The sequence below is a fragment of the Coregonus clupeaformis genome, unplaced genomic scaffold (genome assembly GCF_020615455.1).
Source record: "Coregonus clupeaformis isolate EN_2021a unplaced genomic scaffold, ASM2061545v1 scaf0483, whole genome shotgun sequence".
NCBI classification, from domain to species: Eukaryota; Metazoa; Chordata; class Actinopteri; order Salmoniformes; family Salmonidae; genus Coregonus; species Coregonus clupeaformis.
Genome location: NW_025533938.1, coordinates 290,001 through 305,000, shown reverse-complemented (window position 1 = coordinate 305,000; position 15,000 = coordinate 290,001). Strand labels below are relative to the sequence as shown.

Sequence of the window (15,000 nt, the reverse complement as noted above, 5' to 3'; positions counted from 1 at the left end):
TAGTTGGCTTCAGACCTTTAGGAGGATTCTGTAGCTGGCTTTAGACCTTTAGGAGGATTCTGTAGTTGGCTTCAGACCTTTAGGAGGGTTCTGTAGCTGGCTTCAGACCATTAATAGCTTGCTGTAGTTGGCTTTAGACCTTTAGGAGGAATCTCTAGTTGGCTTCAGACCTTTAGGAGGATTCTGTAGTTGGCTTCAGACCTTTAGGAGGATTCTGTAGTTGGCTTCAGACCTTTAGGAGGATTCTGTAGTTGGCTTTAGACCTTTAGGAGGATTCTGTAGTTGGCTTCAGACCTTTAGGGAGGATTCTGTAGTTGGCTTCAGACCTTTAGGAGGATTCTGTAGCTGGCTTCAGACCTTTAGGAGGATTCTGTAGCTGGCTTTAGACCTTTAGGAGGATTCTGTAGTTGGCTTCAGACCTTTAGGAGGGTTCTGTAGCTGGCTTCAGACCATTAATAGCTTGCTGTAGTTGGCTTTAGACCTTTAGGAGGAATCTCTAGTTGGCTTCAGACCTTTAGGAGGATTCTGTAGTTGGCTTCAGACCTTTAGGAGGATTCTGTAGTTGGCTTCAGACCTTTAGGAGGATTCTGTAGTTGGCTTCAGACCTTTAGGAGGAGTCTGTAGTTGGCTTCAGACCTTTAGGAGGATTCTGTAGTTGGCTTCAGACCTTTAGGAGGATTCTGTAGCTGGCTTCAGACCATTAATAGCTTGCTGTAGTTGGCTTTAGACCTTTAGGAGGATTCTGTAGCTGGCTTCAGACCTTTAGGAGGAGTCTGTAGTTGGCTTTAGACCTTTAGGAGGATTCTGTAGTTGGCTTTAGACCTTTAGGATGATTCTGTAGTTGGCTTCAGACCTTTAGGAGGATTCTGTAGCTGGCTTCAGACCTTTAGGAGGATTCTGTAGTTGGCTTCAGACCTTTAGGAGGAGTCTCTAGTTGGCTTGGTGAAATACCCTTCAGGTAAATATTTTTGCTTGTAGACAACAGCAGGGTCCTATGACCCAACCCTGAGGAACACCTACTGATACTTCATATAATTAATGCATCCACATAGATAGGATTGGTTTGCTCCTAGCAGAACTCTGTGCTTGCATTCTCCCTAAAGACCTTAAAAAAACAAGAAAATAGCGGTAATATTACAGTTGTTTTTCTGCCCTACTTGAGACACCATAGCAACAACAGAGCCAGTAACACTTCCTCAAAATAAGTCAGAATTAATCTAAGATGAATCAATACATCTGGAATTAATTTTGATGTTATTGCAGAGGAGTTCTTAGTCGGGCAATTTTCCATCTAGCTAAGACGTTTGGTGCACTACTTCTCAAGGTAAATAATGTGGAACTGGAGAAAATAACACATGTATGCATGTGTGTGTAGCCCCCAGGTGTCCAATAGGGTTAGGGTTAGTAAATGTATGTTGTGTGTGCAGCCCCCAGGTGTCCAATAGGGTTAGGGTTAATAAATGTATGTTGTGTGTGCAGTTCCCAGGTGTCCAATAGGAATGCATTACAGTGAGTGTTCCAGATCTTGCTCAACCACCTGTCAGAGTCTCAACATTCAGGAGGTCTGTAAAGAGGAATGTGTGGACGGCTGCAGCTGCCCCGGTATGTACAGCACCCAAACAGTACGAAATGTGTGTGTTAACTCTCTCTAACTCTGTGTGTCAGTGGGTAAGGTGTTAACTCTCTCTGTGTGTCAGTGGGTAAGGTGTTAACACTCTCTCTCTGTGTGTCAGTGGATAAGGTGTTAACACTCTCTCTCTGTGTGTGTCAGTGGGTAAGGTGTTAACTCTCTCTCTTTGTCAGTGTGTAAGGTGTGAATTATCTCTCTCTGTCTCTCTCTGTGTGTCAGTGGCTAAGGTGTTGATTCTCTCACTCTCTGTTTCAGTGGGTAAGGTGCTGGATGGTGGTCTCTGTGTGGAGGTGTCTCACTGTTCCTGTGTTCACATGGGTCAACACTTCCCTCCTGGCTCCAGCATCTCACAAGACTGCAACACCTGGTACACACACAGACAAAGATGTGATGCTATCTGAGTAGGACAATGGGGTCTTCCTCTAAGTGATGCTATCTGAGTAGGACAATGGGGTCTTCCTCTAAGTAATGCTATCTGAGTAGGACAATGGGGTCTTCCTCTAAGTAATGCTATCTGAGTAGGACAATGGGGTCTTCCTCTAAGTAATGCTATCTGAGTAGGACAATGGGGTCTTCCTCTAAGTAATGCTATCTGAGTAGGACAATGGGGTCTTCCTCTAAGTAATGCTATCTGAGTAGGACAATGGGGTCTTCCTCTAAGTAATGCTATCTGAGTAGGACAATGGGGTCTTCCTCTAAGTAATGCTATCTGAGTAGGACAATGGGGTCTTCCTCTAAGTGATGCTATCTGAGTAGGACAATGGGGTCTTCCTCTAAGTGATGGGATTGTTAATGCTGTTTCTCTCCTCTCTTCTGTCTCCAGCATCTGTCGACATGGCTCCTGGGAGTGTACCAACCAAGGCTGTCCTGGTGAGACACAGACACACATACACTCCCTCACCCACAGACACACCCTCACCCACAGACACTCCCTCACCCACAAACACACCCTCACCCACAGACACTCCCTCACCCACAGACACTCCCTCACCCACAAACACTCCCTCACCCACAGACACTCCCTCACCCACATACACTCCCTCACCCACAAACACACCCTCACCCACAGACACTCCCTCACCCACAGACACTCCCTCACCCACAGACACTCCCTCACCCACAAACACACCCTCACCCACAGACATTTCCTCACCCACAGACACTCCCTCACCCACAAACACACCCTCACCCACAAACACACCCTCACCCACAGACACTCCCTCACCCACAGACATTCCTTCACCCACAAACACACCCTCACCCACAGACATTCCCTCACCCACAGACACTCCCTCACCCACAAACACACCCTCACCCACAAACACACCCTCACCCACAGACATTCCCTCACCCACAGACATTCCCTCACCCACAAACACACCCTCACCCACAGACATTCCCTCACCCACAAACACACCCTCACCCACAGACACTCCCTCAGTGCTGTGTTGTGTGTCCCTTTGCAGGGGAGTGCTTAGTGACGGGCCAGTCTCACTTCAAGACGTTTGACAACAAGTTCTTTACCTTCTCTGGCCACTGTCAGTACCTGCTGGCTAGAGACTGCACTGCCAACCACTTCTCTGTCATCATAGAAACTGTTCAGGTAACTAACTTCCATCCCATATAAAAGTCCTGCCTACTTCCTGGTGCAAGTCACTGACTGTTTTTGAAGTTTATATAATCAAATTCATAAAAATGGGGTCGTTTAAAATATATGTAAAATTATATTCGTATTTGTGCATGAATTTACTTCTACCGGAAGCCTTTAATGAGGGTTTTTTGATTGCGGGTTTCTTTCGGAATCGAAACGGCATTGCGTAAAGTTACATTAATCCACAAATACAAATATAATTTTACATACAGAACCAGTCAAATGTTTGGACACACCTACTCATTCAAGGGTTTTTCTTTATTTTTACTATTTTCTACATTGTAGAATAATAGTGAAGATATCAAAACTATGAAATAACACATATGGAATCATGTAGTAACCAAAAAAGTGTTAAACAAATAGCCACCCTTTGCCTTGGTGACAGCTTTGCACACTCTTGGCATTCTCTCAACCAGCTTCATGAGGAATGCTTTTCCAACAGTCTTTAAGGAGTTCCCACATATGCTTGTTGGCTGCTTTTCTTTCACTCTGCCGTCCGACTCATCCCAAACCGTCTCAATTGGGTTGAGGTCGGGGGATTGTGGAGGCCAGGTCATCTGATGCAGCACTCCATCACTCTCCTTCTTGGTCAAATAGCCCTTACACAGCCTGGAGGTGTGTTGGGTCATTGTCCTGTTGAAAAACAAATGATAGTCCCACTAAGCCCAAACCAGATGGGATGGCGTATCGCTGCAGAATCCTGTGGTAGCCATGTTGCTTAAGTGTGCCTTGAATTCTAAATAAAAAATAATATGCCATTTAGCAGACGCTTTTATCCAAAGCAACTTACAGTCATGCGTGCATAAATGTTTGTGTATGGGTGGTCCCGGGGATCGAACCCACTACCTTGGCGTTACAAGCACCGTGCTCTAGCAGCTGAGCTACAGACCGTGTCACCAGCAAAGCACCCCCCACACCATAACACCTCTTCCTCCATGCTTTACGATGGGAACTACACATGCGGAGATCATCTGTTCACCCACACCACGTCTCACAAAGACACAGTGGTTGCAACAAAAATCTCAAATTTGGAGTCCAGACCAAAGGAGAAATGTCCACCGGTCTAATGTCCATTGCTTGTGTTAATTGGCCCAATCAAGTCTCTTCTTCTTATTGGTGTCCTTTAGTAGTGGTTTATTTGCAGCAATTCATGAAGGCCTGATTCACAGTCCCCTCTGAACAGTTGATGTTGAGATGTGTCTGTTACTTGAACTCTGTGAAGCATTTATTTGGGATGCAGTTTCTGAGGCTGGTAACTCTAACGAACTTATCCTCAGCAGCAGAGGTAACTCTGGGTCTTCCATTCCTGTGGCGGTCCTCATGAGAGCCATAGTGCTTGATGGTTGTTGCGACTGCACTTGAAGAATCTTTCAAAGTTCTTGAAATGTTCCATATTTACTGACCTTCATGCTTATTTGAGCTGTTCTTGCCACAATATGGACTTGGTATTTTACCAAATAGGGCTATCTTCTGTATACCTCCCTACCTTGTCACAACACAACTGATTGGCTCAAACGCATTAAGATGAAAATAAATTCCACAAATTAACTTTTAAGAAGGCACACCTGTTCATTGAAATGCATTCCAGGTGACTACATCATGAAGCTGGTTGAGAGAATGCCAAGTGTGTGCAAAGATGTCATCAAGGGTGCCTATTTAAAAAAATTCAATATATAAAATATACTTTGGTTACTACATGATTCCATATGTCTTATTTCATAGTTTTGATGTCTTCACTATTATTCTAGAATGTACAGTGGGGAAAAAAAGTATTTAGTCAGCCACCAATTGTGCAAGTTCTCCCACTTCTAGGGAGTTTTTCCTAGCCACCGTGCTTCTACACCTGCATTACTAGCTGTTTGGGGTTTTAGGCTGGGTTTCTGTACAGCACTTCGAGATATTAGCTGATGTAAGAAGGGCTATATAAAATAAAATTGATTGATTGACTTAAAAAGATGAGAGAGGCCTGTAATTTTCATCATAGGTACACGTCAACTATGACAGACAAAATGAGAAAAAATATCCAGAAAATCACATTGTAGGATTTTTAATGAATTTATTTGCAAATTATGGTGGAAAATAAGTATTTGGTCACCTACAAACAAGCAAGATTTCTGGCTCTCACAGACCTGTAACTTCTTCTTTAAGAGGCTCCTTTGTCCTCCACTCGTTACCTGTATTAATGGCACCTGTTTGAACTTGTTATCAGTATAAAAGACACCTGTCCACAACCTCAAACAGTCACACTCCAAGCTCCACTATGGCCAAGACCAAAGAGCTGTCAAAGGACACCAGAAACAAAATTGTAGACCTGCACCAGGCTGGGAAGACTGAATCTGCAATAGGTAAGCAGCTTGGTTTGAAGAAATCAACTGTGGGAGCAATTATTAGGAAATGGAAGACATACAAGACCACTGATAATCTCCCTCCATCTGGGGCTCCACGCAAGATCTCACCCCGTGGGGTCAAAATGATCACAAGAACGGTGAGCAAAAATCCCAGAACTACACGGGGGGACCTAGTGAATGACCTGCAGAGAGCTGGGACCAAAGTAACAAAGCCTACCATCAGTAACACACTACGCCGCCAGGGACTCAAATCCTGCAGTTCCAGATGTGTCCCCCTGCTTAAGCCAGTACATGTCCAGGCCCGTCTGAAGTTTGCTAGAGTGCATTTGGATGATCCAGAAGAGGATTGGGAGAATGTCAAATGGTCAGATGAAACCAAAATAGAACTTTTTGGTAAAAACTCAACTCGTCGTGTTTGGAGGACAAAGAATGCTGAGTTGCATCCAAAGAACACCATATCTACTGTGAAGCATGGGGGTGGAAACATCATGCTTTGGGGCTGTTTTTCTGCAAAGGGACCAGGACGACTGATCCGTGTAAAGGAAAGAATGAATGGGGCCATGTATCGTGAGATTTTGAGTGAAAACCTTCTTCCATCAGCAAGGGCATTGAAGATGAAACGTGGCTGGGTCTTTCAGCATGACAATGATCCCAAACACACCGCCCGGGCAACGAAGGAGTGGCTTCGTAAGAATCATTTCAAGGTCCTGGAGTGGCCTAGCCAGTCTCCAGATCTCAACCCCATAGAAAATCTTTGGAGGGAGTTGAAAGTCTGTGTTGCCCAGCGACAGCCCCAAAACATCACTGCTCAAGAGGAGATCTGCATGGAGGAATGGGCCAAAATACCAGCAACAGTGTGTGAAAACCTTGTGAAGACTTACAGAAAACGTTTGACCTGTGTCATTGCCAACAAAGGGTATATAACAAAGTATTGAGAAACTTTTGTTATTGACCAAATACTTATTTTCCACCATAATTTGCAAATAAATTCATTAAAAATCCTACAATGTGATTTTCTGGATTTTTTTTATTTATTTTGTCTGTCATAGTTGACGTGTACCTATGATGGAAGTTACAGGCCTCTCTCATCTTTTTTAAGTGGGAGAACTTGCACAATTGGTGGCTGACTAAATACTTTTTTTCACCACTGTAAAAAATAGTAAAAATAAAGAAAAACCCTTGAATGAGTAGGTATGTCCAAACTTTTGACTGGTAGTGTACATTTTAAATGACCCCATTTTAATGATTTATTCTCCATTATATAGCAACAATGTCCTCCATCATGGATCTTAGTCTCTATTATAACTCAACTATATCCTCCACTATGGATCATATTCTCTATTATAACTCAGATGTGTCCTCCATTATGGATTTTATTCTCTATTAAAACTCAACTATGTATTCCATTGTGGATATTTTCTCTATTATAACTAAACTTAGTCCTGAATGATGAATCTTATTCTCTATTATAAATCAAATATGTCCTCCATTATGGACATTATTCTCTATTATAACTCATCTATGTAATCCGTTATTGATTATATTATCTTTTTTAACTCAACTATTTCCTCCATTATGGATTATTTTCTCTATTATAACTCAACTTTGTCCTCCGTCACGGATCTAATTATTTATTCTAACTCAACTATTTCCTCCATTATGGATTATTTTCTCTATTATAACTCAACTTTGTCCTCCGTCACGGATCTAATTATTTATTCTAACTCAACTATTTCCTCCATTATGGATTATTTTCTCTATTATAGCTCAACTATGTCCTCCATTATGGATCTTATTCTCTATTATAACTCAACTATGTCCTCCATTATGGATCTTATTCTCTATTATAATTAAACTATGTCCTCCATTATGGATCTTATTCTCTATTATAACTCAACTATGTCCTCCATTGTTAATCTTATTCGCTACAATAACCCAACTATGTCCTCCATTATGGATCTACTGCCTTATTCTCTATTATAACTCATCTATGTCCTCCGTTATGGATCTTATTCTCTATTTTAACTAAAATGTATCCTCCATTGTTGATTATATTCTCTATTATAACTCAACTATGTCCTCCATGATGGATCTTATTCTCTATTATAACTCAACTATGTCCTCCATTATGGATCTTATTATCTTTTGTAACTCAACTATTTCCTCCATTATGGATTATTTTCTCTATTATAATTCAACTATTTCCTCCATTATGGATCTTATTCTCTATTATAACTCAACTTTGTCCTCCATTATGGATCTTATTCTCTATTTTACTCAGCTGTGTCCTCCATTATGGTTCATTTTGTATCATTCCGTCATTGTGCGTCTGTGTGTTTCAGTGTGTCTCTGTCCTCCATTTCTTCTCCATGTGTTTTAGTGTGCTGTATTATTCTTTGTCCTCCATTTAGCTTTGTGTGTTTCAGTGTGTCTCTGTCCTCCATTGTGGCTCTGTGTGTTTCAATGTGCTGTACAGTACAGTTCTCTGTCCTCCATTGTGGCTCTCTTTGTTTCAGTGTGCTGTATTACTCTGTCCACCATAGTGGCTCTGTGTATTTCCGTGTGTCCCAGTCCTCCACTGTGTTTCAGAGTGTTTTGTCCTCCATTTTGGCTCTGTGTGTTTCAGTGTGCAGATGAGCAGGATGCGGTCTGCACGCGGTCAGTAACTCTCAGTCTGCCACCACTGGAGGGGATGACAGTGAAGCTGAAGCATGGAGGAGTGGTCTCTGTCAACAACATGGACATACAGACACCTCTCAACCATGGTACACACACACACTCGCACACACACACACACACACACACACACACACACACACACACACACACACACACACACACACACACACACACACACACATGTGTATCAGTTTAGTTCAGTGTGTCTCCTCTCTCTCCCTGTAGTTTAGTTCAGTGTGTCTCCTCTCTCTCCCTGTAGTTTAGTTCAGTGTGTCTCCTCTCTCTCCCTGTAGTTTAGTTCAGTGTGTCCCCTCTCTCTCCCTGTAGTTTAGTTCAGTGTGTCTCCTCTCTCTCCCTGTAGTTTAGTTCAGTGTGTCTCCTCTCTCTCCCTGTAGTTTAGTTCAGTGTGTCTCCTCTCTCTCCCTGTAGTTTAGTTCAGTGTGTCTCCTCTCTCTCCCTGTAGTTTAGTTCAGTGTGTCCCCTCTCTCTCCCTGTAGTTTAGTTCAGTGTGTATCTCTCCCTGTAGTTTAGTTCAGTGTGTCTCCTCTCTCTCCCTGTAGTTTAGTTCAGTGTGTCTCCTCTCTCTCCCTGTAGTTTAGTTCAGTGTGTCTCCTCTCTCTCCCTGTAGTTTAGTTCAGTGTGTATCTCTCCCTGTAGTGCGTTTCGCGGAGGAGGCGTGTGGGATGATAATGTCAGAGGTGTTTGTAGCGTGTCACTTCCTGGTGAATCCCCTCCCCTTCCTGCGGTTCTGTCGTTACGACGTGTGCGCGTGTTCTGATGGGGAGGAATGTAGGGTTAGGGTTCAGGCTCAAGTTTTCAGTTTTTTTGTCTTATTTCTTGTTAGTTTCACATTCAAAAATATTTTGCATCAGCAAAGTGGTAGGCATGTTGTGTAAATCAAATAATACAAACCCCCCAAAAATCCATTTTAATTCCAGGTTGTAAGGCAACAAAATACGAAAAATGCCAAGGGGTGTGAAATACTTTGGCAAGCCACTGTATCAGGGGCCTCATTTATCAATATTGGGTAGAAACTATTGTAAAATACTACTTACCAACGGGATATAGAATGTTCTTACGCTTAGAACAAGTGTGATTTATCAAACAATCCTAGGAGTGTCAAACACACACCGGTAGGAGATAACCGCTGATAAATACTGATCCTTCTCAGCCTCAGTGACCTTGGCTATTTGCTTATCGAAACAACCCTAATTAACCATATATGGTCAAAATCATCCCTTGAAAGCCATTGGCCAAGCCATTATACAACACCGTACCATGAAATAGCCTGCAACGGCGCAACAAAAAACGTTATATTTTTAAAGTAGGTCCTCATAAAGGTCCCATGCGATTGGTTTAGGGAAACTATATCTGATGAGCCAATCTGTACTTTCTGCAAAAAAGTCCCACCTGTCTCTAAAAACGCACTATCTGCAAAATGCAGCATGTGCCAAATCTTCCAAAAGAGTGTCACGGTTTCGGCCGAGGCTGCCTCTCTCCCTTGTTCGGGCAGGTTTCGGCGTTCGTCGTCTCCGGAATTCTAGCTGCCACCGTTGTATGTTCCATGTTTCCTGTTTGATTAGTTTTGTCTGTTAGCCACACCTGTCTTGTGTTATGTCTCATTAAGCACCCTATTTAGTTTCCTTGTTGTTAGTGGAGTGTTGTGTGTAATTGTTTCGTGTCAGGTGTTTGTGCGTTACCCGTGTTTAGGTACGCCAGTTACGATATAGCTTCCTCCTCGGTTGAGGAGAGTTTTTGCGCCCTGTGTTTGTGCGCTCGTGTTTGACGCCTGTGTGCGTCTGTTTGGCCTCTGGCCGTTTTGTATTATTTTTTGCACTCGCTAGTAAAGTCTTGTTGGACTGTACATCTGCTTCTGCGCCTGATTCCACACCACACCATTTCTAACACCGTGACAGAATTACACACCCGACATGGAATCAGCAGGAGCCGAAGCAGCCCCGACGAGACTGGAGGTCCAGGTTCGGGAACAACAGGACCAGATACAGCAGATGGGGACCGCCCTGCAGGAGGTGATCACCACGCTCCGAGGCTGGGGAGCGCCTCCACCACCTCCCTCCCTGCCTGCACCATCGGCCAGTCCGCCCATTCCAGCGCCGGCACCGGAACCCCGAGGAATCCGACTCTCTCTCCCGAGGGCCTACGACGGAACCGCGGCTGGGTGTCAGGGATTCCTCCTCCAGGTGGAGCTGTACCTGGCCACCGTACACCCGGCACCCTCGGGGCATGAGAGCGTGTCCGCCCTGATCTCCTGCCTGTCCGGGAAGGCGTTGGAATGGGCCAACGCGGAGTGGAGGAAGATCGACGCCGAGACTATCACCTACAACGAGTTCTCCCGCCGCTTCAGGGCGGTGTTTGACCATCCCCCGGAGGGGAAAGCGGCGGGGAGCGTCTGGTCTTCCTCCGGCAGGGGAGGAGGAGTGCCCAAGAATTCGCTCTCGAATTCCGTACTCTAGCGGCAGATGCAGGGTGGAATGAGCGGGCCCTCGTCGATCTATACAGATGTAGCCTACGAGAGGACGTCCGTCGGGAGCTGGCCTGTAGGGACACCAGTCTCTCTTTCGACCAGCTGGTCGACATGTCCATCAGGCTGGATAACCTATTGGCCACCCGCGGGACGTCCTGAGGGGGTCCGTCCATTTCACCCTCCAGCGCCTCCGAGCCGTGTCCTATGGAGCTCGGGGGCGCTGGCGCTAGAGAGAGGAGGAGTCGGTTGGTTAGGGGGTCCATCCACTGCACCAACTGTGGTCGGGGAGGACACACCGCGGCTAGGTGCTGGGGATGGCCTCCTAGGGAGGATAACGACAGGTCCCGCACTGGGGATTCCCTCCAGGTGAGTAGGCGCCCCACTCACCCAGAGCTCACTGTTGCCCATTTTTGGATGCCTGTGCGTTTTCCACAGGTAGCACCTCATTCCCAGCATAAGGCGCTGGTAGATTCAGGCGCGGCTGGGAATTTTATTGATAAAAAGTTTTGTTTAGCGTTAGGGATTCCCCCTTATTCCTGTTGATGTTCCTTTCCCGTTCATGCCCTAGATAGTCGTCCGTTGGGTACGGGCTTAATCAGGGAGGTCACGGCGCCACTTAGGATGTGTGCGCAGGGGGATCATCAGGAGATGATTCAGCTGTTCCTGATTGACTCTCCTGCGTATCCGGTGGTGCTGGGCATGCCCTGGTTGAGTACCCATAACCCAGCTATTTCGTGGCAGGAGAGGGCTCTGATGGAGTGGTCTGCTCAGTGTGTGGGTAGATGTTTGGGCGTTTCCGTAGGGGCTACCTCGGTGGAGAGTCCAAACCAGGTGCCCGCATTGCACGTTCCCCCTGAGTATGGGGATTTGGCTATTGCGTTTAGTAAGGCGAGGGCGACGCGGTTGCCACCCCATAGGCAGGGAGATTGTGCGATAGACCTTCAGGCAGGAGCTGCGCTCCCACGGAGCCATGTGTATCCTCTGTCTCAGGAGGAGAAGAAAGCTATGGAGATTTACATAGACGAATCTCTGAGACAAGGATATATACGGCCTTCCACTTCCCCTGCGTCCTCGAGTTTCTTTTTTGTGAAGAAAAAGGATGGTGGTTTGCGCCCGTGCATCGATTACCGTGGTCTCAATCAGATTACGGTGAAGTACAGTTATCCACTCCCGCTGATTGCGACCATGACTGAGTCGTTGCATGGGGCGCGTTTCTTCACTAAATTAGATCTCAGGAGCGCGTACAACTTGGTGCGCATCAGGGAGGGTGATGAATGGAAGACAGCCTTTAGTACCACCTCGGGCCATTACGAGTATCTGGTCATGCCATACGGGTTGATGAACGCTCCGTCAGTTTTCCAATCATTCGTGGATGAGATCTTCAGGGACATGCAGGGGCAGGGGTGGTTGTGTACATTGATGACATTCTCGTGTACTCGCCTACCCGTGTCGAGCATGTGGCCCTGGTGCGTAGAGTGTTGCGGAGGCTGGTGGAGCACGACCTGTATGTGAAGGCAGAGAAGTGTCTGTTTTTCCAGGAGTCGGTCTCCTTTTTTGGGTTATCAGTTGTCTGCGTCAGGGGTGAAGATGGAGGTAGACCGGGTGTCGGCCGTGCGTAATTGGCAAACACCAACCACTGTGAAGGAGGTGCAGCAGTTTTTGGGGTTTGCAAATTACTACCGGAGGTTTATCCGGGGTTTTGGACAGGTGGCAGCTCCCATCACGTCTCTTTTGAAGGGGGTCCGGTGCGTCTGCAGTGGTCGGCCGAGGCGGACCGGGCGTTTGGGAGGCTGAAGGACCTGTTTACCTCGGCCCCGGTGCTGGCGCATCCGGATCCCTCTTTGCCGTTCCAGGTAGAGGTGGACGCGTCAGAGGCCGGTTTAGGAGCCGTGCTTTCACAACGGTCTGGCGCGCCACCTAAACTCCGCCCCTGTGCCTTTTATTCTAAGAAGCTCAGTTCGGCGGAGCGGAACTATGACGTAGGGGACAGGGAGCTGTTAGCCGTGGTACAGGCTCTAAAGGTGTGGAGGCACTGGCTTGAGGGGGCTCAACTCCCTTTCCTCATTTTGACGGACCACCGTAACCTGGAGTACATCCGGGCGGCGAGGAGGCTGAACCCTCGCCAGGCAAGATGGAGTATGTTCTTGACCAGGTTTACTTTTAAGATCACGTACATCCCTGGGTCACAAAATGGTAAGGCAGATGCGCTGTCTCGGCGGTATGACACGGAGGAGAGGTCCGTGGAGCCCACTCCCATACTGCCTGAGTCGTGTCTGGTGGCACCGGTAGTGTGGGAGGTCGATGCTGAACTCGAGCGGGCGTTACGCACCGACCCTAGTCCACCACAGTGCCCGGAGGGTCGGAAGTACGTTCCGCTCGAGGTTCGGGATCGATTGATCTATTGGGCTCACCACGTCACCCTCCTCTGGACATCCGGGTATCGGCCGGACAGTGCACTGTCTTAGTGCCAAGTACTGGTGGCCCACGTTGGCAAGGGATGTGAGGGTTTATGTTTCCTCCTGCTCGGTGTGCGCCCAGTGTAAGGCGCCTAGACATCTGCCTAGGGGTAAGTTGCTACCCCTGCCCGTTCCACAACGACCATGGTCCCACCTCTCTGTGGACTTTATAACAGACCTTCCCCTCTCCCAAGGGAATACTACCATCCTGGTCGTTGTGGACCGGTTCTCTAAGGCCTGTCGTTTGCTCCCCATGCCGGGTCTTCCTACTGCCCTACAAACTGCCGAGGCACTGTTCACCCATGTGTTCCGGCACTACGGGGTACCCGAGGACATTGTGGCTGATCGGGGTCCCCAATTCACCTCCAGAGTCTGGAGAGCGTTTATGGAGCGGTTGGGGGTCTCGGTGAGCCTCACCTCGGGGTACCACCCGGAGAGTAATGGGCAGGTGGAGCCAGCGTAAACCAGGAAGTGGGTAGGTTTCTCAGAACATACTGCCAGGACCGGCCGGAGCAGTGGTCAAGGTACGTTCCCTGGGCCGAGATGGCCCAGAATTCCCTACGCCATTCCTCCACTAACCTAACTCCATTTCAATGTGTGTTAGGTTACCAGCCGGTTCTGGCACCCTGGCAGCAGAGCCAGATCGAGGCTCCTGCGGTGGATGAGTGGGCGCGGCGCTCGGAGGAGACTTGGAACGCTGCACACGTCCACCTGCAGCGGGCCCTCCGACGTCAGAAGGCAGCGCTGATCTCCACCGCAGTGAGGGACCGGTGTACGCACCTGGTGATCGAGTCTGGCTCTCTACCAGAAACCTGCCCCTCCGCCTGCCCTGTCGGAAACTGGGTCGGCGGTTTGTAGGGCCATTTAAAGTCCTGAGAAGGTTGAACGAGGTATGTTATAGATTACAGCTACCTGTGGAGTATAAGTGTATTAACCCCTCGTTCCATGTGTCCCTTCTCAGGCCAGTGGTAGCGAGCCCGCTCCAAGAAAATGAGATAGGGGAGACTCCCCCGCCCCCATTGGACATCGAGGGGGCACCGGCGTACTCCGTGAGATCCATCTTGGATTCGAGACGTCGGATGGGGGTCTCCAGTATCTAGTGGAGTGGGAGGGATGCGGTCCGGAGGAGCGGTGCTGGGTGCCGAGGAGAGACATTTTGGACCCGTCGCTCCTGACGGAATTCCATCGGGAGTATCCGACGCGCCCTGCTCCACGTCCTCCGGGTCGTCCCCGAGGCCGGAGTCGGCGCACGTCTGGAGCCGCGCGTCAAGGGGGGGTACTGTCACGGTTTCGGCCGAGGCTGCCTCTCTCCCTTGTTCGGGCAGGTTTCGGCGTTCGTCGTCTCCGGAATTCTAGCTGCCACCGTTGTATGTTCCATGTTTCCTGTTTGATTAGTTTTGTCTGTTAGCCACACCTGTCTTGTGTCATGTCTCATTAAGCACCCTATTTAGTTTCCTTGTTGTTAGTGGAGTGTTGTGTGTAATTGTTTCGTGTCAGGTGTTTGTGCGTTACCCGTGTTTAGGTACGCCAGTTACGATATAGCTTCCTCCTCGGTTGAGGAGAGTTTTTGCGCCCTGTGTTTGTGCGCTCGTGTTTGACGCCTGTGTGCGTCTGTTTGGCCTCTGGCCGTTTTGTATTATTTTTGCACTCGCTAGTAAAGTCTTGTTGGACTGTACATCTGCTTCTGCGCCTGATTCCACACCACACCATTTCTAACACCGTGACAAAGAGCAAGATCAGCCATCTCTCAT

The 15,000-nt window shown here is 47.6% G+C and overlaps 1 protein-coding gene across 1 annotated transcript; it reads left to right on the top strand.

Annotated features, from left to right (window-relative positions):
• Positions 1 to 1,492: 1,492 nt before the first annotated feature.
• Positions 1,493 to 14,221, top strand: LOC123484887 (von Willebrand factor-like). The gene is made up of 7 exons (XM_045215615.1): positions 1,493 to 1,602; positions 1,886 to 1,997; positions 2,454 to 2,500; positions 3,097 to 3,233; positions 8,256 to 8,394; positions 8,966 to 9,097; positions 14,211 to 14,221. Exons 1-7 carry the CDS (start codon positions 1,500 to 1,502, stop codon positions 14,219 to 14,221), a joined length of 681 nt encoding a protein of 226 aa, XP_045071550.1. The 5' UTR covers positions 1,493 to 1,499.
• The last annotated feature ends 779 nt before the right edge of the window (positions 14,222 to 15,000 follow it).